Source organism: Falco naumanni, chromosome 5 (assembly GCF_017639655.2).
Source record: "Falco naumanni isolate bFalNau1 chromosome 5, bFalNau1.pat, whole genome shotgun sequence".
Taxonomy (NCBI): Eukaryota; Metazoa; Chordata; class Aves; order Falconiformes; family Falconidae; genus Falco; species Falco naumanni.
The window spans coordinates 44629693-44654096 of record NC_054058.1 but is presented as its reverse complement, the minus strand read 5'-3'; the positions used below and the strand labels follow the sequence as shown (position 1 = coordinate 44654096).

The following is a 24404-nucleotide window of genomic DNA, read 5'->3' as shown; positions in this document are numbered from 1 at the left end:
CCCCTCCCGGGGTGGCTACATACAAAGGCTGCTTTCCAGGAACTTTCCAGGAACCGCATCATGTGACAGGACCCGCTCCGGCGCCTCCGCCGCGATCGCGGCCAGCCGGAGCCGCCGCACCGAGCCACCGCCCCTGTCACGCCGGGGCAGCGGTGGCCTGACCCCTCCCTGCGCCCCCCCCCCTTCCACCCGCGGAGCCGCGGGAGCCGCGCGGCGAGCAGGTCAGTGGCCGGGGCTGCTGAGGCACCGGCGCGCGAGCGGCCGTTGAAGCCCGCCGGCGGGCTCCAGCAGCCGCCCGCGCGCGCGGCACCTCTCGAGGTAACTGGGCGGGCGCGGAGCGCGGCACCCTCCCTCTGCGGGGCGGCGGCGTGCGGGCGAGGGGCGCCCGGCCTGCCCGGCGCCAGCAGCCGCGGGCACCTGAGCGCGGCGGCCGGGCCCGCCCTCGGGGCCGGGAGCGCGTCAGGGGCCCGTGCCAGGAGCTCCATGCCAGGGACTTGCGGCGGCCGAAGCTCCTGGGACACCGCACCCTGCTCTCCACCCCCCTTCACCCTCCGGCGCTAAATACCTCGTTGCTACAAACAGCCATTACCAGCCGATGCGCGCGCCGCTTCTCCCCCCCCCCCCCCCCCCCGCCCCCGCCCCCCCCTGCGATTTTTTTTTTATTATTATTTCTTTTTTATTTAATAAACCCAAAGCTGTTTTTTGGCGTGAAGATGATTGATTGCACCGCGGGTGCTGCTCGGTATCCAGCCACCTTTCGCCGCTGCCCCGGCGGCCTCGAGCCGACTTTAGAAAGACAAAAAAAAAAAAAAAAAGGAAAAAAAGGAGGGGAAACAAAGCAAAAGTGGCCGTATTGGTCTCACCCCTGTCCCTGGCTGCAGGTCAGGGCTCCCTGCAAATTGCACGGCGGTGCTTGGGAGAGAGTATTTTTCGGCTTTGACGGGAGAAGGATTAAGAGATGTCTTTTTCAAGTCCTCAGGAAAAAATAATATAAAAGAATAATACAAAAGAATAGCTTTAAAAATCGGGTGTGTGTGTGTTTATTATCAAAGAGAAAAGTTAGCCTGTATTAGGCTGGACAGTCTGGCTGAGGGAGCCGGCAGCACCGGTGTGCCAGCTCCCCAGCACGGAGGACGCTCCCGCAGGGACACTCTTGCCTTGGGTAGCACTCCCCAGAAACTTCTGAAATTCAGCATTTCTTTATAAAGAAAAAAAGGGACCGTGGAAGACAGTTCCTGAAGGCTTTTGTAATAGATATTGCAATTTTTAAACGTAAGGGGATGAGTGAAGAGTATTAGAATTAATAGCTCTCTTAAAAAATAAGTGCTGTATTTAGTAATTAAGCAGATTCATTTGAGAAAAAAAAATTAAGTGAATTGGTCAGTATGGTTTCATCTGTTTGTAATGCCTGGGTGCTTTTTAATTTAATTTATTCAGTTTATGAAAAAAAAGGTGGGTTTAGTCACTGACAGCACTGCAGATTTAAAATGAGGTCTGAAGAGAAAACATGGTCTTTCTTAAGCATTCTCAGAAATAGTTTAAAACAATTTGGGTCTTGAAGGTCATTCTTGTTCATGTTTTCGTCAGTGCAGTTCGGATAGCCTCAGATCTAGCCTCCAGTGATTTGTGGAATCCTCACTGACTTTTAGTTGGATAGATGTGAGGAGGGGAAAGAACATGTCCGTGTACTTCGAAATTTAGTTTACTGTTCCGCTACTAATGATGTGAGATCTTGCGTAAAATCTTACTTTTTCAGAATTGCCCTAGTTTCATTATATTCAGAAGAACAACAACAACAAAGAATACAGATATATTTTTTAACTAAATAATTCCATATATGTATATGCAGTCACAGAGCTTTTGCTCAAAAATCTTATTTTGCTATAATAGAGTTGAAATTGGGGATATTCCTTTAAAGTTCACTAAATCGTCTTGGAGAAATGGAATGCATCTTGTCTGCATGCAAAGCTGCTTTTTTACAGCTTTGCTGTAGTTCTTTTCCCGTTATTTATTAATGGCATTTTTATGTGGATAGTATCGCAAGACTTCCTTTGCTTCTGCTGTTTATTCGTCACTTGAAGTCATAATAATTTGTTTCTAAAACCACAGCTGGCTGCTATAAAGGCAGAGGGAGGAAGACCATGATTTATGTGGTGAATGAGAAACAAGAACAGAAGAATGTAATACATATTTGTTACTTAAAACTTCAGATATTGTCATGAAAAAGGTAGCATAAAAATTACATAGGTAGTGTATCAGCAGGATCTTTCCTAAACAGAGTTCTGTTGTATTTTTTTTTCATGAGAATTTAATGTCTTTTAAGAATAGTACTAAAGATCTGATAAATTTACAAGAGTAATGAATTTAAAACTTAAAAACTGCAAATCGATTTGTAAATGACACTTTTGGCACCTCATAAGAGTACTTTGGTTCACAGTTACCTTTATTCTGTGGTATGAGACTTCCCTAAGTACTATGGGCTCGGTGGAGTAAGTTAGTATTTTAGTTTTTTTCAACAATGTTAGTTAGCTGGTTTTCTCTTCTGTCTGCGTGAGCCTTTCACACAGTAACAGGGGAGAAAAAAATATAATTTTTAAGGGTAAGAAAAGGTGATTAAATTAAATTACTTTTGGGATTATGGGCCACATGTGGTGCATGAAACTAAGCTACTTTTTAGCTTCTTTGGCATTGGGATGTTTAATACATGCTTGGTCTGCCTGAAGTGTTTTACTGTATAAAAAACTATAATGGAGTAGGAGATGTGAAATGGAGAAAGAGAAAAGCAGCAGCAGACATTGAAAACTTAGCTTTCCATGATGTAAACAAAATGAGGTCTTTTAATTTGTCATGTAACAAACAATAATTCTTCTAAACAGAGCCATTAATATGAACAGAAACCTAGTTTATACAAATGGGGATTAAACATCTCTAAGTGCAGTTCAAACCAAGTGCTTTATTTATTTTTAGTCTTTATGTTTTGGGGGTAGCGATTCTAGGACAGATACTGCCTGGATGTATGCAGTTAGGAATGTTTGTGAGCCAGTTTTAGAGGTGTATTATCTGAATGGAGATGAAAGGCACAGACTTAAGGAATCTCTGATTTCTTTTCCAGATACTTTCTGCTGGGCATGAATGGTTTAGTTTGGGCAGTATATCATCCATGTAATAGATATTTTTAATAGAGCTTTATATTAGTAGTGAAAACATGAACATTTAAGAGTTCTTGAAAATCAGAAGCAGAATATATTACATTTCTGTCTTGATTTCAAATGTGTATGCTCAAAAAGAGAAGGAGAGGGACAAGTGCATTTAATTTTTATTTTTCCTTCAGGCAAAAATCCTTTTCATGACCAAGGATGGAGGCAACAATGTTTTTACACTCATGGGAAGTGCCTGTTGCTAGAAATTATTTTCACTTTATTCCTGAAAAGTATGCCAAATTTACTAGAGAGTTAGCATGCTGGTTTATTTATATAATATAATGTGAGCGGAGTAGGGAATGATGCATTTTTGGCCCAGCTGATTTTGCTAGATTTGGTCTGATTTGCTGAAAAGGTTTACTGATTTATTTAGCTAGATTTATCTAGCTACCTGGAAGAATACAAGGGGCCTCTCCTTGCTCTCTGCTTCCTTCCTTCCTGAAGATGCAGCACAGAATATCCATTATCCATGACATACCATTTTGGTCAGATAAAATCTGTGTTAGTTAAAAGGCCAGCTATTGCTTATCACATATGTCTTATTTATTGACCATATTTTGACAAATGTTTACCTGAGCTGATCTAAACAGCAGTGTATAACTGCCATGGTTCCTCCCTGTCCTGTGATTATAGTGGTCAGGCAGCATGTCTGGTTCTCAAGCAGAGAAATATGAATATTGAGCTTTTATCTCAAGCAAATGAGAACAATTGTAGCTCCACACCACGAACAAGGTCCCCAGTGTGAGACCTGAGAGAATTTCTCACTCAGCAGTCAGGAGGAAGGTTTGCTTATTTCACAGAGTTCCTAAAACATCATAAATACAGCAGAGAGAAAACAAGTATTTTCATAAATGGGATCACTTTGCTCTTTCCAGCTGCCCCGAGGAACAGAATGTTTTGATGAAATAAATTATGGTGTATACCAAACAATTTTACTCTTAACCAGCTGCCACCTTATTTCCTGCCATTTTTACTATTCAGATGTGAATGCTTTATCTTTCTTGAAAATAGACACTTAGTAAAGGAGAATAATAAAAAATACAGTGAATAATTTCTGTAAATCAGTGGTGTTCTGAAAGAAAACCAGCACTTGTAATTTGAAAGCAAACCATCAAGAGATGGTACTAAAGAGCAGTACTTTGAAATAGCACCCAGATTTTTTCTTTCCAAGACAGCTGAGAAAAAGAAGGATCATTTCCTTTAATTCAGTGGATAGGTAGACAGATAATCACCAGCAAGCATGAAACTCTGACCATAAAAAGGTGGTATTAAAATCCTTCTTTCATCTCATATGTGCTTTATACTATTGAAACTTATGGTAGCATCTAAAGGCCTCAACTGCATTGAATAAGAGGTTATCTGGACATACTTAGGATCTTTAATTAAAAATATTAAATGTAGTGCTTTTATAGTGTCTCTAATTTACCATTTACAATTTACAGTAAAAACAAAACATAAAAATAATTTGGCTGGACTTGTTAAGGAAAAGTGGAATGTGGTGACACGGGGTACTAAGTATATATATATATATATATATATATATATATATATATAAAAGATAATTTATCCAGCAGTTTTCACCTTATGCTATGTTAGGCTTCTTTATAAACAGCAGAAATTTGGTCTGTCACGTTATTATTTTGTGAATTATCCAGTTTCACTCTGACTAGAACTAGCTAAATACTGCTGAAAGTTACCTGAGGACAATTTGTAAATATACATGCTTTGACAGCATTTTCTTCCCTATCACATTTCCTTTTTATGAACACGATAGAAAAAAAAGAACCATTTTGATAGCAGTCATTTTGAACTACTAGGAGAATATTTGCTATGGATTTCAGTTTTCAGATTGTAGTATGAGATGCCATGACTGTAATACTTGTTTATCTTGTTTTTTTGGCTGAGAAAGTGTGTATAGGTGTATATATACACATACATCTCTACATACACATGTTCAGAACCATGCTCTTTGAAGTTCTGGATTTTTGGGAAATTACACTCTTGTTTTTGTTTTAGAAAAATCCTAAAGATAGCACAGCTGAAAGCACTGTGAAATCTTGCATTCTCGTCCTAGATGCTGCCAGAAAAAACAAGCCTTTTATGCTTGAGGAGGCTTGAGATGTTTTCTTGCCAGTTGCGAGTCCTACTTCCCAAAGAGAGCAAGTAATGTCTGTGAAAAAAGTTCCTGACAGACAGCATGCAGGCAGCTCTCCTGTGCTCTGCCAATCCATAAGTAATTAAAGTTCCTTTGTTGGCAATGAGTCAGTTCTGAAACTAGTAAGGAAAATTAAAACAGGTGATGCAGTGGCTGTCTCCAAAGGAGGGAATTTTGAGTGCAAAGTAAAACAAAGAAGAAACTGGGTTATGTTTCTGAATATATGGTCTCCCATCAGAAAGATCGATTTTAAATCACTGTTCTAGTTCCTACATTAAAGATGGTTTAATTCACCCAGAGCTATTTGGCCTTGGGGATGAATTCCTACAATTAAGTGTTTATGATTGGAAGTGCTGCCATGGAAAGCAGACAGATGAATATCATTTCAGGAGTACAGTGAATCATTAAATGAGTTGTAGAACCTTTTCCTGGCGTGAGCCACTTCTAAATTTCAGACTAAGGCTATAATAGACTTCAGCAGAAGGCCTGACGTGTTGCTGTATTTAGGAGTTTCAATAACAGGATAATCGACATGTACTAATGTGTTTATATAATTTTAAACTGCTTGCAGTGAATTGAAAATCTGCTGCCCATGGTACGTTTATATGCTGCTTGGATCAAATAAATTTTTCAAATTAGTACGTTAAGCGTTAAGTGTCAGGTAATGGCCTTAACCTCCCTCCCCGACGACATGTTGGCCTCTTTTGGCTCAAGGTAGGCACGGCTGCTTTCCCCACTTCACTATAAAGAGAGGCTGGAGGTGGGATGTCATACAAACCTGAAGAGATGACAAGAAAACAGTGCTAGCTGCCAGCTACCTCCCCTCTTTCTATTTGTGATGATTAACGCTTGTTTTTTGTGAGGAAGGCTCAAGGCATTGTCCTGTAACTGACTGGCATGTTGGGAGTTCATAAACTGAAACACAGACCTGACAGACAGACTAGCATTTTGGGGGCTCAACCGAGGAAACAGCCACAGGGCTACTCTTCCTGGTTAAGGAAAGAGCAGTGGTCCACAGCTCGCCTTTTCTTGGCACTGCCTGTCCATTCCCAGGATTGTTTGACCCTGCTGTAAGTGTATTTGCCAGGTTTGTGGAAATTAAAGCTCAGACACTAGTAGGTAAAATTAGATAGAGTGCTCGAGGAGGTTGTGTCTCCCCTTATACTGTACCTGAGGCATCCTTCCCCCTGGCTGTGACAGAGTGCTGCCAGCAGCAGGGATGAGGAATTAACGCACGCATCTCCTCCTAAACAACTGGAGCTTTCCGTCTGGTGTGTTAAGAACAACCCCAGTTTCGGCGTGGCTCAGAACTGCTGTCGTTCAGGAGCAGCTTCATGAGCTGTTTGGTCGTGAGGTGGCAAATTCTGTCACGGGGTGGGGTGAATGGTTGAGGATGAGAGTAGTAACTCCTTCAGCCATCTGATTTTAATCCCTTACCATATGTGACTTGAAGTCCTTAGATGCCCTCTACTGCCATACACCAGAATTAACAGATGGCTCTGTGTAACCAAATTCTGATTTGCTGGTTTGTTATTATCTCTCTGTCCTTGTAAATGAACAGGGGAGGGGAAATAATATCCACAATTATTATAAAATATGCAAAGCCTTTTATAAAGTGTGAGTTTGGGCTAGACATCTTTCCTGACTTTCAGTGCCATTACCCCCTATTTCAAAATTTTAACCCTATTTTTAGCATTCTCTTCAGAGCTCACTTCTCTGATAAATTATCCCTCCGGGAATAAATTTGATCCAGAAAGATGCCTGAGGCACAGCAGAATTTTTCCCCAGCATTTCAGGCCACATCGTGCTGGATGGAAGGGAGCTGCAAAACCTGCTGCTGTAGATCAGTCTGTTCTGGGAAGGAACTAGAGGATGCATTTAGCCATCAGATGTCTCATTTGCGTAAGGCAGAACAGCAGGCAGGAGTCTGTATCTAAAATGGACCCAGAATGAAATTTCTGTCCCACGTTTGCCTGCATGATGATAGTTTTTGTGTGCTGGCAGGTACAAAGCAATCCCAAGTCAAGCAGAGCTAATCCTGGAGGGAATCACTACAGGCTCCAAGAATCAAATGTTTCTGCAGTGCTTGAGCTTTAGCTGTGTTGGTTTCATCAGTTCCTTTTCCCATTTATAAGGAAAGCCCGGCAAAACAATCACACCTTTAATTCCCCAGCCCAGGTTCCTACTGCTGATGCTGATTTGACTGAGTGGGTTTGGTCCAAATGAAATTAGCAGCCACGTCTCACGTACATTTTTAAACATGCCTAACCTTTTCTGAGGACAGTCTATTACTGTTTATTTTACTCTAGGTGGTTGCCAGTGATGTTACTGATAGAAGCTGGCATGGCAGGAGGGAGTGTGAGCTTCCCAGTGGAACACGTAACAGTGGGGATCTGCTCCGGGTAAGCGAAGGGGGACACGTAGAGGGGACATGCAGCAGGGCCTCTGCCAGGCTAATAAAAAGGTAAAGCCTGGGTTCACTGAAGGGGTGAGCTTTCACACTGTGCTTTCTTTTCCCTCCAGCACAGTCCTTCATGTCCAGGCACACTGGTCTAGAATACGCTACCTACATTTTTCAGGACCTTTTTGTTATTTTTCCAGAACATAATCTCAAACTAACGTAAGTCCACAGCAAAATCTTGTTGTGAATGGGGACTTTGTTCTGTGAGACTATTTCTGAAAATGCCTGGCTCTCTGTTAGTCATTGCATAAAAGACTGAAACACGAATTTGTTCATATGCTTTAGTTTTCAGCACATGCATTCCTGCAACCCCTCCTTTCTCCAAGAAACATGTGAAGCTCTTCAAGTCCTCCTGGCAGGCAGGCTGTATATTGTTACGATGGCAAACCTGTGAGGCTATACTGATTTACACCACCCAACATTGCATATATTTCTACTAGATCTGTATTTTTCCAATTTCTTCATGTTCTTTCAATGTCTTCCCCCCCCCTCAACTATCAGGGAATGTAATCCTGCATTCAGAGAATGTAAATAACAGCTGTTTCCATTCAGTTTGATTTATACACTTAACACTTCAAAACAGATTATTTCTAGGAGCTTTCATAATCTAGTCAAAATTCCTACATAGTCAGAGGTACGAGTGCGATGTTATGAAATCCCTTTGGACTGGCTGATGGAAAAGATGCAGCAACAATAAAAATCCCCAAACGACTGATCAATTATGCTTCTGATAGTTATACTTCAACAATCAATTGATGCGTATCTTTTAATCTCCTTGGGCATTTTCAGGATCGGTTCCTTGGGCTGTTCTAAGGGGGCAAGAATATGCCAGGTAAGGAGATGAACTGTTAAAAAAATTTGTGCTGAATTGGTAGCATATTTTTAGCAAAATTAATTTATCATGAGTACAGCTGAAAAGGAAAAAAAAACAAACCACCTGGCAAGCTACTTAAAGTGAACAGCTCATTTGCCCGTGTCACGGATTTTTAAATAAATAAATCCCTTATGTCCTGAGAGTAACTGAAAAACAGCTCTTTGGGGTTTATATCACTATTTTCTTTTGTTGACATTTCACTAGCCCTGAAATGGAAACACAGCATTTTCATTTAGTAATGCCTAAATGAAGATTTTAAGAATTATGTCCAATTACTGTTTTTTTCTCCAGAAAAATCTGAAAGCCTTTCACCTCATTATTTTGCCAGATGCCTCAACTTGAACCATTTCTTCAGATTTCTTTGATCCTCTGAAGGCTGAGAATTACAGAATATTGACATTTAGTGATCTTTGGTATGGTTCATTTACTCTGATGTGGACTGTTGAAGAAGTTGCTAAATTCTGATTTTCTTTGAAGTTACAGAAATGTACTTTCTTCTGCATATTTAATTTTGTTTATCCAGAAGAAAAACAGTTTTATTTTTACAGGAGTCTCAACTGGGACATCTCTGAACTGGATTAGACAATCTCGATGACCGAGTTGTTTAGGGAACAGTAATTATGCATGTGAGTTGCTGTTTTCTATTCTCAATAAGCCCATACCAGACTCAGTCAGATTTAGTAGTCCAAACAGTCTGAGCTCAGGTTATCTGTAAAAATGATGTGGTTCCCAACTACCTGATTTCAGAGGGCAGTCTTGCCTTTTCTAATAAAGTCCCTGATGCCAAGAGGCTTGGCTCATATCCACACTAGCTGGGGCTACCTCCCTCTAGAGCAGACTCCTATATCCACATCCCACAGTACTCCCTGGATTCTTTCTGGTGCCCCTACAGACCCAACATGTAATTCTGATTTTTTGGTGTATTGTACAGTTTGAAGTATATGAAATTATGTGAAACTATACTGCAGGCTGTGAGAACGGTGCTTTCCTAGCATGAAACTGAGGGTACACATTATACATTTTGGGATGCAGTAATGTTTGAGGGTGTACCATCAGCTTGAGTTTAAAAGAGCACACAAGGTCAAGTCAGACAAGGTGTGATCTTCAGAGCAGTGCCTGTGTGAACTCTCACTGCAGGTGTGTGCAGCCATTGCTTTAAGGAGGGCTAGGTGGAACAGGGGGAACTAACAAAGACTTGTGGGTATCAGCAGCTGGAGCTTGAGCTTGTTCCCCAGCCTGCAGCAGTAAGGACTGCTCAGAGGGACCCAGAGCATCAGTCTGCCGCTGGGGGCCACCTCTGGCCAAAGTAAAGTGTAGACACAGGTATTTTGACTGCAGGATAAACACTTCACTCAAAAAAATAATCTAAGGCTTCTCATGTATCATTTCCACAAAGTTATGAGTTAAAATCTTGGTCATATGGAAGCAAAACACTCACCCAGTTCCAGCGATTCACCGTTTTGCCCTCAGACTGGATAAGGACTGGCTAAGCACTGCGTAGGTACTAACCACAGCTGCTCTCCATCAGGACCACCACTGCTCTTCTCTTCAGAGACCATTGTGTCACCTTTCAGCCTTACCAGTGGCCTCTTTGGGCTCATTTCAAATCTCTTTCTTCAACAAATACGGCCACATAAAGTCAATGAATTGTAACACATGCAGCTAACATACAGCATGTTTATTTTAGTCATTTGAACATACAAATATATGCTCTAGAAAGGGAATTTCTCTGTCATTTTTTCTTTTCTCTGCTTATGATGAACTTACCATGAATTTTGTTTGCACTGTGCCTCTACTCTGAATAGGAAATCCTTTTTCTTAATCCAATTCTAAAATTTGTGGAACTTTCTGCCACCCTCCATTTTCCCATCACTGAATGCCAGGATTTTAACAGTATGAAAAATGGCCTGGGGGAGTGGGAGTTTTACAAAGATACAAAGTATTCTTGAGAAATAACAAGTGAATCCATACTTAAACCAGCCAGGATTAAAACCTACAAAATAACAAAAAAATATGAGAAGGCACCTGTAGGCTTATACTACTGTATCCCAACCAATTGTTAACTTAATTAGGGGTCAAAGAAAAATTTTCCCTGGCATTAGTTTATTATTCAGTTGAAAGCCTCAGTGTCTCAACTAAAGCAGAAGGTGAAGATCACTGCCACAGCACAGCTCTGATCCTGTGCAATTCCTACAGATGTTGACTTTAGAAAAATGCTACTTAGCTTATTATTTGTTTAAACAAATGAAACATAAATCTGAATAATGAGAAAGACTAGCAGTGTTTTAAGAAACACTAATCTTTGCATGCAACTATATAGCTCAGTTTTGTTAGCATTAGTGAGTAGGAAGTACATGTTTGTACAGGAGGGTCTTTAATAGTTTAATTGTTTACTTAGGTTAATTTTTATTCTGTGTGATAATGGCTTAATGCAGTTGCCTAATTTAACAGTAACTTTTCAGTGTTCATTAAAATGACGTGCTACTTAGTTAAATCTATATTAGTTTTGACAGAAGAAATGCTAAAACCCATCTCTTCCAGAATACTACTTTTCCTGTGATATCTTATGTTTTGCTAGTAGGGAGATTCTTTTGCCAAGGAATTATAAGCTTATAAACTATTTATAAATTTAAAACTGGCCTTATTTAAAAATGGTAAACTGCCTCTGAGCCAAGACTTGACAAGCAGTAAAGCTGAATATAAGCACAACTGGGTTTTGTACTTATTACTTGATTTTTCAGAAAGAGTAGTTGACAAACTTGCTCAGTTCTGTTGGCCATTCCAACCTCCTGTGGTGCCTCTAGGTGATGAAGAGCTTTGTGATACATGGATTATCGTTTCTCACCTACATCATGACACTTAATAAAGTGGTACTCCAGGCCATAAACTTTTACTTCTCCAGAAGCCATGCAATGAAAACTGCTGACCAAACATGCCGTTTGGTTTATGCAGCTTCCGCATAACTCCCATCTTCTGATGAGCAGTGTCCTAACAGCTGTAGTTACATACAGGGGAACTAATACTCTGCATAAATTGTATTTAAATATTCAGATAATTCTGTGCAAATTACCCAGTAAATTATGATTTATTGTGTTCATTTTTCTAGAAGGACCTAGAGGTATGGTTGCAATCATAAGCTCATTAGAAGAGGTGCTATAAAGATAGATAAAATAAGCAATTACCTTATTTCTCCTGTGACTACGCACCAAATGGAACAAAAAAAATAACAGCTCTAGTATTATCTTTTAACATTGGAGGGTTGATTACATTTAAGGAGGTGAAATTAAAATCCTATACACAGTTTACTCAAAATTACAAATTAAATGTGTGTGAATTACTCTATATAGAAAACAGAGTTCCTGTATGTGGACTGTATGCTACTGAAGCCTAGCAGAAACAGCAAAAACGTTTTTGTATTAAAATTAAGTGGAGTATTTTTCTTTTACATATATGCTCTCTTGAATTAAAAAAACCCCAAACCTGCTTTTATTTTCTCTAATGCAAGCACCTGAATCTCAGCTAAGCTTCATCCTCCCTTTATAGACGAGAAGCAAAAAGCACCTCCAGTGAAAAATTCGTGTCATGTATTCTAGACAATAAAATTTTAAAATAAAATCAGCTGCCTTGCGTCAGTACTTTTTTGTGTCAATTGACTATAAGAAGAGCCTACAAAGATTAACTCAAGCTTAGATGTCTAGTTAGTACCCATCTCAGTCCTGGAGATGAATCCAACTTTTACATATCGTAGGTACACAATTTGTCTGACATTTATTCCTGTGACCAGTGGGCTTATTTTAAGTCATTTTTTTTATATTATTGCATTAAAACAAAGTACACATCCTTTATTACAGAATAGGAATGCAGCCTACACCTATTTCATATCTTCATTCTATCACTTGGTACTGGGTTTGAGGATGGAATGAGCATGTGAGAAATTACCACAGAGCAGCTGCTAAAATTCATACAGATTGGAGTAACTGAGAAATGTAGAGTTGGCTTTAAATAGCAATCATCACTGGGACTTTTAGCATCGCTGCTGCAGTGGTTTATTCTGGTACAGCAGAATTGAGACGCAGCAGCTGAAATTCAGATCTATTACAACCGTAAACAGACAAGAAGAGACCTTTCTTGTAGGACTGAACAACTGGAGGGGCAGGAAGGGGTGGGTGGATAACTGCTCCCTGCATTACAGCCATGAGGAACTGAAGCGTAAAGCCATGCAACTTGGATGTGGCTGTTGCGTCCCATTACTGCTCCACTATTGGCTCATGTTTTCAAAACCGGGAGGGTGAGGTTTGTTTCGGTGTGAATACATCTCTGCTACACATTACAAAAGTGAAAGCAAAGCAAATAGGCAAGTTCCACAAAAGAAGCACTGACCCTTTGAATCCAACCACTTTCAAGCCTGCTAGGGAGTTCCTTTTTTCAGTACTTAAAAATTTAAGTAAAGAACCACTAATGCATGTCTCGAGTAGTGTTAAGTGTGATGCTATAGCTACATCCTCTATGGTTTCAAGCAAATCCAGTTGCGTTACTGTGCAAGACTGCCTCCTGGTGGTAGTACCAAGAATCTGCAGAACAACATAATTTGCACATAGAAAAGGCAAAAACCTGTTTTGGTTTTTGCATGCTTCCTTTTTTAATTCAGGTCTAACTACAGGAAGCGAAAGAACTTTTCACTAGGACATCGAGATAGATTGAGCTGCTATTTAAGTGGTCTGAATTGAAGACAAAGTTTTTGCTACTTAATTGAGACAGTTTTGTAATAGCAAAGCCCAAGAGGACTTAGTAACACAATAAAAAAAAATATATATATACCCAACTGTATACTACCTACAGCAGCGAGCCTAATAAGGTCTGAAACACTTAGTAACTACTAGATACAAAGCAAATGGGTAAGCGCCTAAAACTGGATACAGAGACCCCAGAGCAGACTTAACAACATTGTAAATTTTATACAACTTAGGTTTTCAATTACAAAGACCAAGAGCAACAGAAAATAAGAAATCCCAGATTAACTTTCAAAGGGATCATTCTTTTGCATGAAGTGGGACAAGAATCAAATGGATGGATTTCTAATTCCCAGTTTAAGTGAAGAGAAACAGATAAAGACAGCTTTATGTAGATGTTCAAGACTAGAAAATCAGGGGAACAGCTTGGAATTACTGAGAGAGTAGGATTTTAATTAAGTCATGCTTCAGATGACCCAGAAGAAAGATTTAGTAGATGAGAGCATAGAAAGACTGAGCGGCAGTGTAATGCAGGGAAAGATTTTAAAATACCAATTTCACGAATTACCGTAGCAACAAAATGGCAGAGGGTATATGTAGGGAACGTGTTTTAGACTCAGTTTCCAGTAGCTGGTCAGAAGACGTAGTACTTTAAACACAGCAGTCCAGCACATCATAGATTTTTTAGGCCTCAAAATGCCTGAAAAGCATCCAGAAATACTTGGGAAACATTGAGAAATCCACCATTTCTACAGTGATTGTGGATGTTTGATCACAAACAGGGTTTGACAGGCAAGAAAAGACAAATGTGGTAACAAGGTTTCTGTAAAGCAAAATGCCTTAATAGTATTAGGCAGCGATAAGCAAAAGCATCAGGGAGAAGGGGGAAAAATAACTGAAAGTTTAAATTAGTCCAAGGATATCTCTTTTTACACTGGTGTAAAGTTGAACAGTGACATACTAGGTCTCAGTTTTACAAAAATAAAGAGGGCTTGATTTTATGCAGTGGAATGTAACAAAACTCTAAACATGAGATGTAAGCTTCTCACTTAAGGACCCGTATCAGTACCAGGCGCCATAAATAGATGAAAATACTAAAATCTGTTGTACTGCAAATCACTAAAGACTTTTTTTTAAGGTTATATTCTAGGCAGAAAAAAATAACAGTTTTCATGCAATTGAACTTGCAGAATAAGCAGTGGTCCTTTTCATAGACACAATAGACATTCCTTCATGATACCGCGTTTGTTATCACACAAGCAACATATAGTATAACGTGGAGCCAAAATAATTTGGCTGGTGTAGGCTTAAACATGGACTCAGATATCTTAACTGAAAGAGTACGCAAAATGATTCCATGCTCTGCCATGATAAGCCATTATCAGCTAACTGGCATTTGGATTTAAAAATGTATTTTTAAAAATAATACCAAGATAAATACTTCAACTAGCTTCACATAAAATTTTCCAGAAGTATTTAGAGGCAGACTTTTTACACACATCCAACATCGTGTTAAGGAAATTAATTAAAGGAAATTAAAGGAAAAAAGGTTATTTGGTAATAACCTCAGAAAAGTAAGCATGTTTTATACTAACAATGACAGGATTAGAGACTTTCTGAGGTACTCAAAATCTGTAGGTATCACATGCTGGCAAAATTAAACTAACAGAAGAAACGAGAACCTTCCTAGCTTACCAAAGTTGCTTTAGAAAGGAAATACAATCAAAATGAATTACATATATGGGATAATTATTTTTTAATTATGTATAAGGATCTCCTTAGGAGACATTATGAAGTCACTGGGATCTCTGCAGAGGCACAATGTTCTAAGCCAGCTCTTTCTATCAGAAGTCTGATGCCTAAAATTGTAGACTGGAGTAAAGGATCTCCTTTTCCTGAGAAAAAATATGCTAGATGACATAAAATATTCTAATAGCAGAAACATTTAAGCACTATAAATTCTGAATCTATGAAGTAGAATCAAGCCAAATGTCTTTGAAGTATTTTATATATTCAAGGGCCAATCCTTCCACCTAGGTGAGCTATAAAGAGTTGTGAGTCTTCACTGATAACCTTGCTGAGGCAAAACACTCCTGCCCGAGCTACAGTTATTCTGATTTATATGAACATAGCATCCTCACTGAACAGTAGTTGGGGTGGGATTAAAAAATGAAAATACCCACCTGCCCCAAACGCACAAAGAAGTTACCTCAGATATTTAGGAATACTGGGTGACTTAGAAGGACAAGTTACTAAGTCTACAAGTTGGCCAGTTTTCAATATAGGACAATAGGACAATTAAATAGAATCACTTGGCTGATGTAGGGTTAAACATGGAATCGGCTATCTTGCAAGTTAATAGAAGAAGCAAAACTATTCCATCGGTTTTGTAAATACCTCACATAATATTTTTCATTAATACTATCTCATTAATATCTCAGTATTGAAACACACCTGCATTTGGGTTACCAGGTACCAAAAAAAATTTTAAAAATCTCCCAAAATAACACTAAACCCCACATGTCTAGTTCTAGACTTCCCATTTTGACATGACTTCATGCATCCACTTCAATAAGCCTCTGACTGAGTTTAATCAGAGCATTCTGTCACCTGTTACACCCAATTTATGACTAGCACATTTGCTGACTGTACAACAGCCTTCACTGAATCCTTACTAGTGCAGTTTTGATGTTTTTCTGTCAGCTAGATGATGAAGTAGAAAATAACAGTCAAATTTAATTAAACATGTTTTTGTTATAGCACTCACACAGAATTGCCAAACATCTCACTTACTGTAATTTTTATTTCCAATAAAGATCAACAGCAAAGCGCTGACGAACAAGAAGTTATCTTAATTATCGATCTTTAGGAGGATTAGGATTCTTGCGTCTTCTGTGGTATCTAGAAGAAAAAAAGGCTGCAGAGAATGCAAGCTTTGGACAGTCTTTGATTTTCTGATATTTTTGCACCCAGCAAGTAACCTGAGCTTACACAAGTAAGAGAAACGCAAGATACATGAGCACAACCCATGACCACTCATTAGATTGTCCTCTCTGTTCATGGAGTTACATAATGCTACTCATTTCTATTGCTACATCTGCTACAAGCACGCAATAATACAATCAGTTCTACAGCCTGAATAGGTACAAAGGCTGCTGTTTATTCTTAATCCTTTGTGTGAAGTTAATTTTATTACATGGTCAGCTTTTCCTTTGGCTAAAGTGATTGCTACAGAACAAAGAGACTTGATATCTAAAGGAGTTGTGCCAGACTGTATGTTAAATAGCATAATATTTTGCAGACAAACTAAAACCCAAATTATTCACAACAACAAGCTATCCCTACTTCCCTCTTAATTACCCACCCTAAAACAAGGAAGATCCTCTTGGATGCTCATTTAAGTTGCAGCTACCCTTTGGCCATAGAAAGTCCTATCATTTCATTCCTTTTATCTACACTCAAAACACAGTAATTAAAAAATTTTCTGTGGACTAAAAAAATTCTGCCTGTATCAAGTCTCCATAGCTATAAAATAAGCAGCTACCAAAAAATGTAGTAACATAGACTAGAAAGGAGCAACACAAACCAGAATGCCATGTTTCCATTAGTATATCTGAATGTATATAGCTCCTCTTTAAGCTCAGTGATCCATATTTGCCCCTCTCCTCCTCCTAGCTTTCTGAATACAAGGCACGCTAAAGTGCACTTTTCACCATTTCACATGAAAAACCTCTACTGTTTTTTCGTCTGAGAATCACCCCAGTAAGTCTTTTTTCCTGAGAAGTTGATAAAGAATAAACAATGCATGTTTCCAAGCTGTATTTGGGTATGTCCATTGAGGGTATTTTACATAATAGATTCTCTTAGGCAACTTTAATAAACGACCTGAACCAGTAGCTAACTAGATTGTATGAAAAAAATTCTACTCTGTGATAGATTTTATCAAAAAAAAAAAAAAAAAAGTGGCAAAGGCTAGCAAAGGGGCAGTGTTAAAAAACCTTATGAAATAGTCTTCCATTTACATAACACTGCATTTAAGATTTTATGTAGTAGCCCATGTGCTGACAGTATCTTCTCTCACATGACTTATCCTAGGTTGAAGCTGGTCATTAAATTATTCCTGTATTTCCCTTGACCTCTAAAAGGAACAAACATTGAAAAGAAAATACTTACTGTCCCACAGGATACCAGCGATGTTTTGTTGTGTAAAACATTTTGCTGAGCTCTTCAATTGTAGGACCACTATTGTTCTTTAGATCTTTTTCATTCAATCTGGATTTCAAAACTTGATCAAGGGTTTCTTCTTTATTATTCACTGGATCTGGCCGCGGTACGGGCTATAAAAACAGTAGTGCATATATTTCCTTTTTCTCCTTTTTTTGAGAAAAACAAAAAGCCAAGCTACATAGATAGCATTACAATTTACCTTTAACAGCTGAAACCAATGGAATACAGAAGAATGCTTGTAATTGTAAAGGCCATTTACCACCGCCCCCGCCTGCCCAAAACAAAACCACACCACTGTGCAGCAGATGTCTAGAAACATCTAATTACCCCAGGTGCTACAGCTGATTATCCTAACCCTAAAATCAGCACTGCTGTCATCATTATTGCTGATCTCATCCTTACAATTCACCAGCTGAATCATAAGCCTCAGTTCTACTAATACAAAAGTACCTACATTATTCCTATGTAGAAATTTATTCATAGTGACAATCATCACTAAAAAGGCTTTTAGATTATGTGCACCTTAGAGAAGAATGTCACTTCCTAATCGTTTGTGCATCTGCTAAGACCAGGATGTTTGTTCTTAACCTGAAACCTAACTACTAGCACCGTTACAAACGTTTTTCCTTGTTTTAGTCTTTTACACCTGTTTTTCCCCAACAGACATGCAACTGAAATTTAAAAATACCAGTACACAACTTGCAGGCAAACAGTGCTAAAACTTTTTAAGTTTTCAATGGAGAATTTTCACATTGGGTACATCAGCAACACAGTTACCATTTGCAGTATTTTACTAGCACACTAGTACATGAGAACTGGAAATCAAAACGAAAAGTGTACACTAGAAAAGTTTATCTAGACTTACTTTCATCAGTGTAAAGAACACATTGGAAGTACTACTAATAGATAAAAATAAAATATTTAAAGTTTTTTGTGGCATTTATAAACCCAGAGCACTGAATGAAATGTAAAGCTCGAGCTGAAAACAGCAGCAGCACTTTATATCCTCTTGCCCAGTCTGCAGCATCTGTACGCAGTAGGATGTTTGAACTATAACATGCATCCCAAACATCCTGAGGAGTGCTCAGACAGACACTAGTTTTCTCTGTAGTATCTAAGTGCCTCATTTAATTCTATTTCAGTTACGATATGCTGTGATATCTGAGCATTTCTTACTCTCCAATTTTCCCTCAGTTCAACTGAGAATAAGGTCCTCCTCATGGCAACTACACATTCATCATTCACTTCACAGATACACTGATCATGTACTAAAAAGCACCTCAGCATTTAAAATTTTAAAAAAGATGCCCTAAAGACTCAAAATTATGAACTACTTATGCCTTTACAAGAGAAAGAAATATAAATGTGTAGATTTGGACATACTTTTGTATGCTCGTATGGAATCTCAAGCGAAGGGTGGTAGCAGACAATTGTCTTCAAATCTGATGTCACCGCAAGTTCCACTTTGCTATAAAAATAAAAACTTACACTCTTAGATATACCCACTACAATTTTCAGAAAACCTGAGCAGCCCAAGTCCCATAGAAAACTATATTTGACCCTGCAATTACAAATTCTTAAGAATCTTCTATAAATAAGGGTCACAAATACTTGATCTGAACTTGCTTTTTTTTTTTCCCCCCAGCCATCTTCACGTTTCTTTTTTGGATGGAGAGCAAAACAAGGGCTAAAATAAAGTATTAAAGATAGCTGGAAATATGGGTTGGAAAAAAAATCTTTAACACTTTGAATAATTGCATATAAAACTGTAGCAACAGATGGAGATAATGATCTCTAGGACAACATGCCTTTGTAAGAAGTATGGCACCTACAGAAGAAAGAATAGGAAACAAAGCTCTGTTTGGGGTTCCAACTTTTGTATTTGGTAAAAGATAATAAGCATGTTGAAGAAAAAGTCCTACTTAGAGGTTCCTTGAGGGAACATGACTTTCTTGCCTTCCTTCCCCTTCCTTTAACACATTAGCTTCCTAAAGCCTTGAATGGCACGGGCGCTGTGTTTCTCACTATATTTGTATCATCTTTTCTGGTTTCTACAAAAGTTTCCCATGTGGTAGCACAAAAATACCTGGACTTTGTCTTAACAACAATCATCAATAAAGATTACTTCCTTAGCTAATTTTGCTGTTCCACAAACAAAACTGAAGGGGTACTGGGATCATCACCATGTTTAGTATGAGTCCTGCATGATTTTTCGTTACTCATTTTTTTTTTAAATATTAACTTCACAATCCTTATGATCGGAAACAGTACTTTAGTTAAAAATTGCTTATATTCAAAACTGGTAGAAGATGTATTTGGTATCACTATATGACAACTTCACAACACAGAAAGCAGCCCTGGAATAAAGGTCACATGGAAAGGGCACACATTGAAGTACCAATTGTAGTCTTCAGGGAGAACTGAATATGTAGATTTATGGCAAGCACGATGCATAGCTCCATCTGCAAAACAAAAAAAAGCAAGTAAAAAAAAGCAAGTAACTAGAACACTAATGTAAAAACAAGCAGAGCTGTGCCAAATTTAAGAATGTTTATATTTTCATTCTCTTCCAAGTCTCAACTGGGGAATCCTCAGTTCTAGATTAACAAAACCCAAATACTGTCTAAATAGAAGTTCACTTTACTACACAGATTTCTAGAGCAATAAAAAAATAAAGTATCTAAGAGGCTACAGCCTGCATTTACCTTTTCAATTTCATTGTTTTCCTAAGAAAAATCACAGTATGAACAAAATACCTATAGATTCCACCACTACAGTACGTTCTTTATATATGCAAAGAACATTACGTTCTGACTTACCAGGAAGATCATAACTTCATTCATAGCAATATTTACTATAAAAATCAAATTTGTACTTCACTGGCCACTGCTATATATGGTATACAAAATACAGAACTATAATGTCTTGACTGCTATAATACTAGACAACTTCACCCCTTTCCCCAGGTTCCTGTTGCTCCAAGGAAAGCAATCACAGGAATTACAAGTAGTAACGAAGGCCAACAGCATCCAGGACTGTACTAAGCACAATGAAGGAAGGGATTAGCTCCCTCTACTCAGCACCTGTTAGACCACATCTAGATACTACAGCCATTTTGGGGCCTCGACAAACTCGAATGAGTTCAGCAAAGGCCTGCCAAGACGGTCAGGGGCTGCAGCACCTGCCCTGTGGGGAAAGGCTGAGGGACTGGAGCTGGCTCCGCCTGGCGCAGAGAAAGTTTTGGGGATACCCAACAGCAGCCCCCAGTGACTATGTATGAGGTTACTGAGGTGAGGGAACCAGTCTGTTCACAGTGCTGCATGGCAGGAGGACATGAAACAAAACCCGTAAGCTGGAACAAGAGGTTGACTGGATATGTAGAGAAATGTTTTCCTCATGAGGACAGCCAACCAACAGGACCGGGGCCCTGACAGGTCTGCGCCCTGACAGGTCTGCGCTGCCTCTGTCCTTGGAGACTTAAAAGACCCAGCTGGACAAATCCCTGAGCAAGCCGGTATGACTGCAGAGCTGAGCCTGCTTTGAACAGGAGGTTGGACCACACACCACCCAGAGTGCCTTCCAACTGAGCTTTCCCATGATCTATTCCGATTTTTTTTATAGAATGATAGAATCATTTAGGTTGGAAAAGACATTTAAGATCATCAAGTCCAACTGTAAACCTAATGTAAGGTGTTAAACAGGAACAGTCCCTTACATAGGAACCATACCGTGGGCATCTTGCCTTCCACAACCATATAGGTGTGCACACCTAAGGTGGGTGTAGGAGCTGCCTGTAGTTGACTTATACTGGCAAACCCCTTCCTTTACTGCTAGAACCTGACACAAATCCATATGTAAGTTTCTGAGTCCAGTGAAGCTTCTTCTACCACTATGCTTTAAAGACCAAATTATGACCATAAGAACTAAGTCTTAGCATGTTCTGAGTGTTCTGTTTTCAAGTCATTAAAAGGTTTCAACTTTTTTCTAACATGTTGTTTTATGTTGACCATAGTTTTAATACAAATAGGATTTTTCTTGGCTGTTCGTAACAGAGGGGGAGAGCATTCAGTGTGTCAAAATTGGGAAAGCTGACAGAACCAAGTAGAAACTTTTCTGTGGCTATCTTCCTCTAATAAATATTTTAGATGCAAAATTCTTAAATTTATATATTTAAATGTATTAGCTATATCTATTTAAAATATAAAATTCTTAAATTTAGAATTTTTGTTAGCACTTCAGTTCTTCCAATTAAGCCATTCTTATTTACTAAAAAATTGAGTTCTGGTAAAATATTCCTGCAAATAGTTCGTATTTCTTCCTAATATTTCTTTCCCCTTTTGCTCACTAACCTCTAAAATGTAACATGTCCATTATATTTTCCAAACTCTTTACTACCTTTACTATCTCCCCTACATCTTTCTATTGACATCTAAAACATGGACAAAAATCTTAAGAAATAATATTGCCTGTTTTCACTTGTTCTATATGTTAAATAATGAAATTTTACTGTAGTCTTTTCTCACCACTAAGTCTGAAAAATAAATCTTCAAATTCAAACAGTGACAAGAGGGTGGTATTTACAAGCTAGTTAATAAGTTAAAGAAGCACCATATGTGGACCATGGATGCTTTAAAAGAAAACAAAAACAAACCAAGATATTCTCTTATTATTAGCAGAGAATATGGAATAGCAGACTTGATTCCGTTCAAATAAAAATTCACTTACATGCTTCCATTACCTTAAAAAGTACAGTAATAAACTCTCAAAGAACAAGTTTTAGTATAGGACTTCTGGTTTCATCACTACTTACTCTGCAGTGGGGTCTGCTTACAGGTTGCTACTGAACGCATCCAGAACAAGCTGGACCACACAGCTCTAACTGACATTGCCATGCTGACAGCAGAAGAAATCAGTCCTGGACAAGACAGAATTCAGACACCACATCCTTTTTTTCTCCAGAACAACCTCTGAAAGAAACCAGTTTCATAACAAAAGGGTACAAAAGACCAATAATTTAATTTCTTGAATATCTTAAGGATAAATAAAATGTGTGCAGTATATTAATCATTATTTGTCAGTTGTTTAGAAGTCCTTATTATTTAAGAGCCTGGTACCTGCCTCCTTAATAGCCAAATGCAGTACAAGACTTTATTTACTTAAAGGTACACCTTTTAACTTTTTTCAAGTTTCCAAGCTTGGATCTTCTCAGTTTTTCTACTGGTACTCACCTACTTAAGTTTTGCATCCTTCCTTCTGTGCAAGTCACAGAGTTATACCTGAAATATGCTTTTTTTGTTCACAATGTCGATATCATTACCCAGTATAAAAATAGAAGTACTTAGAAATAACACTTGCTGTAGTTAAACAGAGCAGTTGGTTTCATCCATCTCAAAAGCAATACACCTAAAAGCTATGAAACACCATTTAGAATACCTTAAATATTACCCCAAATTGCACAGAGGCAGAACAACACATACAAACATCTTAAGTTTTCACTGCCTACAGAAAAAAAAAATTGCTTCAAAGAGAATCTTTAAAAAAACTTAATTGGAGGCAGTTTAAAGACATACTCATAAAAAAAAAGAAAAAAGCAACAATACCTCTTCAAAACTACTTCATATTTAGCACTTAAGAACGTCACCAGAAATGTGTTTTTTCAAATTTTGAAAAATTATTAGTCATCATTTTCTTTACCTGTGACAAGTTAGCAAACACTAACACACCATCTACAGAGCTGCTCATAACATGCCTCTGAAAGCTCATTAATAAAAAAGGTGTGTGGAACATGGCGGATCTGGACCACCTTGTCAAAGGACAGGGTTCAAGCACCGGCCCATTCTCGGCCTCGCCTCAAGGATCACTACAGTTTAAATCGGGGCATTCCCATCCCGCAGACTGCACATGGATCTGCAGGCTGTTAAAAGAAAAAACAACAAGCAAAACCCGAGTGCGAAAGACAGCGATTTAATCCTTCCGAAAGTATATAAACTCTCTTCCTCCGGCCCGTTTCGGAGGCCTAGCCTGCAGTTCCCCTGCATCAGCCGGGCACACATTGTCATTAACTACAGAAACAAGAGGGGCCGGGGCAGTGCTGCACGGAGCGACCCTCCGGCGAAGCAGCCCGGCCCTCGGCGGCCCGGCCCGGCCCGCGGACACGGGCGCTGCAACCCGGAGGGAGGGAGGGAGGGAGGGAGCCCGGCCGCCCCCCTCCGGCCGCCACGGCGCTGCTGTTACCTGTGCGGACGCCGCCGCGTCCCCTCACGGCCGCCCACCGACGGCCACAGTGCCGGAAGCGGCACCTAGTGCCCTTCCGGTTCCTTTCCGGTTCCGGCGGCGGCTGGCCCCGCGGCACGCCGGGACACGCAGTGCGGGCCTCCTCTGGCGGGGCGCGGGCGCGGTCGCCGCCTCCCTCCCCGCCTCCTTCCCCGCCCAGGGCCGTCCCGACACCGGCAACGAACCCTGAGGCCCTCCGAAATGCGGCTGCCGCGGCCAGCGAGACGCTCCTTGGCTGGTGGGGGCGGCCCCGCCGCGCCGGGCCGGGCCCTGATGGCGGTGGGCCGGGCCGGGCCGGGCCCGGGGGAGCGGGCGGACGGCGGCCGCTCCAGCCCGCTATCCGTGCTGGCTGGCGGTCCCTGTGCTGAGGGGGTTTCGGGGGGCAGCGCGCCCCGAAATACAACGTATGTCGTCCTGTTATACTAGCTGAAAAATAACCCCCTCTTAATCCTGTAATTTGAAGGGGCATCTCTGACATGTGACA

At 39.7% G+C, this 24404-nt stretch overlaps 1 protein-coding gene and 1 long non-coding RNA gene across 12 annotated transcripts; one reads left to right on the top strand and one right to left on the bottom strand.

Moving 5' to 3' along the window:
- Positions 1-84: 84 nt before the first annotated feature.
- On the top strand, positions 85-22711 carry LOC121088319. 10 transcript variants are annotated; one of them, XR_005827896.1, is made up of 7 exons: positions 85-221; positions 7665-7757; positions 7879-7975; positions 8606-8648; positions 9019-9103; positions 9239-9316; positions 22481-22711. It is a non-coding gene; the product is annotated as an uncharacterized LOC121088319 (long non-coding RNA). The 10 variants fall into 10 exon arrangements; XR_005827898.1 differs by lacking the exon at positions 8606-8648 and having other exon boundaries at positions 8982-9103; XR_005827901.1 differs by lacking the exon at positions 7879-7975 and having other exon boundaries at positions 88-221.
- MRPL42 (mitochondrial ribosomal protein L42) lies at positions 13626-24404 on the bottom strand. 2 transcript variants are annotated; one of them, XR_005827892.1, is made up of 7 exons: positions 23882-24404; positions 22458-22562; positions 20046-20109; positions 19031-19115; positions 17594-17757; positions 16214-16321; positions 13626-15315 (listed from the first exon to the last, which is right to left on the bottom strand). XR_005827892.1 is itself a non-coding variant. In XM_040594176.1 (6 exons), the coding sequence occupies exons 1-6, from the start codon at positions 24396-24398 to the stop codon at positions 16276-16278; spliced, it is 981 nt and encodes a 326-aa protein (XP_040450110.1). In that variant the 5' UTR covers positions 24399-24404; the 3' UTR covers positions 16206-16275. The 2 variants fall into 2 exon arrangements, 1 of the variants encoding a protein (XP_040450110.1); XM_040594176.1 differs by lacking the exon at positions 13626-15315 and having other exon boundaries at positions 16206-16321.

Bases quoted from the DNA above. Each gene is read 5' to 3' on its own strand.
- MRPL42 (XM_040594176.1), bottom strand. From the start codon at position 24,398: ATGTCAGAGATGCCCCTTCAAATTACAGGATTAAGAGGGGGTTATTTT. The intron at 19,116-20,045 runs GTACTTCAATGT...TTATTTTTATAG, and splicing joins CTCCCTGAAGACTACAATTG to CAAAGTGGAACTTGCGGTGA. The intron at 16,322-17,593 runs GTAAGTATTTTC...TTTTTCTTCTAG, and splicing joins CGCTGGTATCCTGTGGGACA to ATACCACAGAAGACGCAAGA.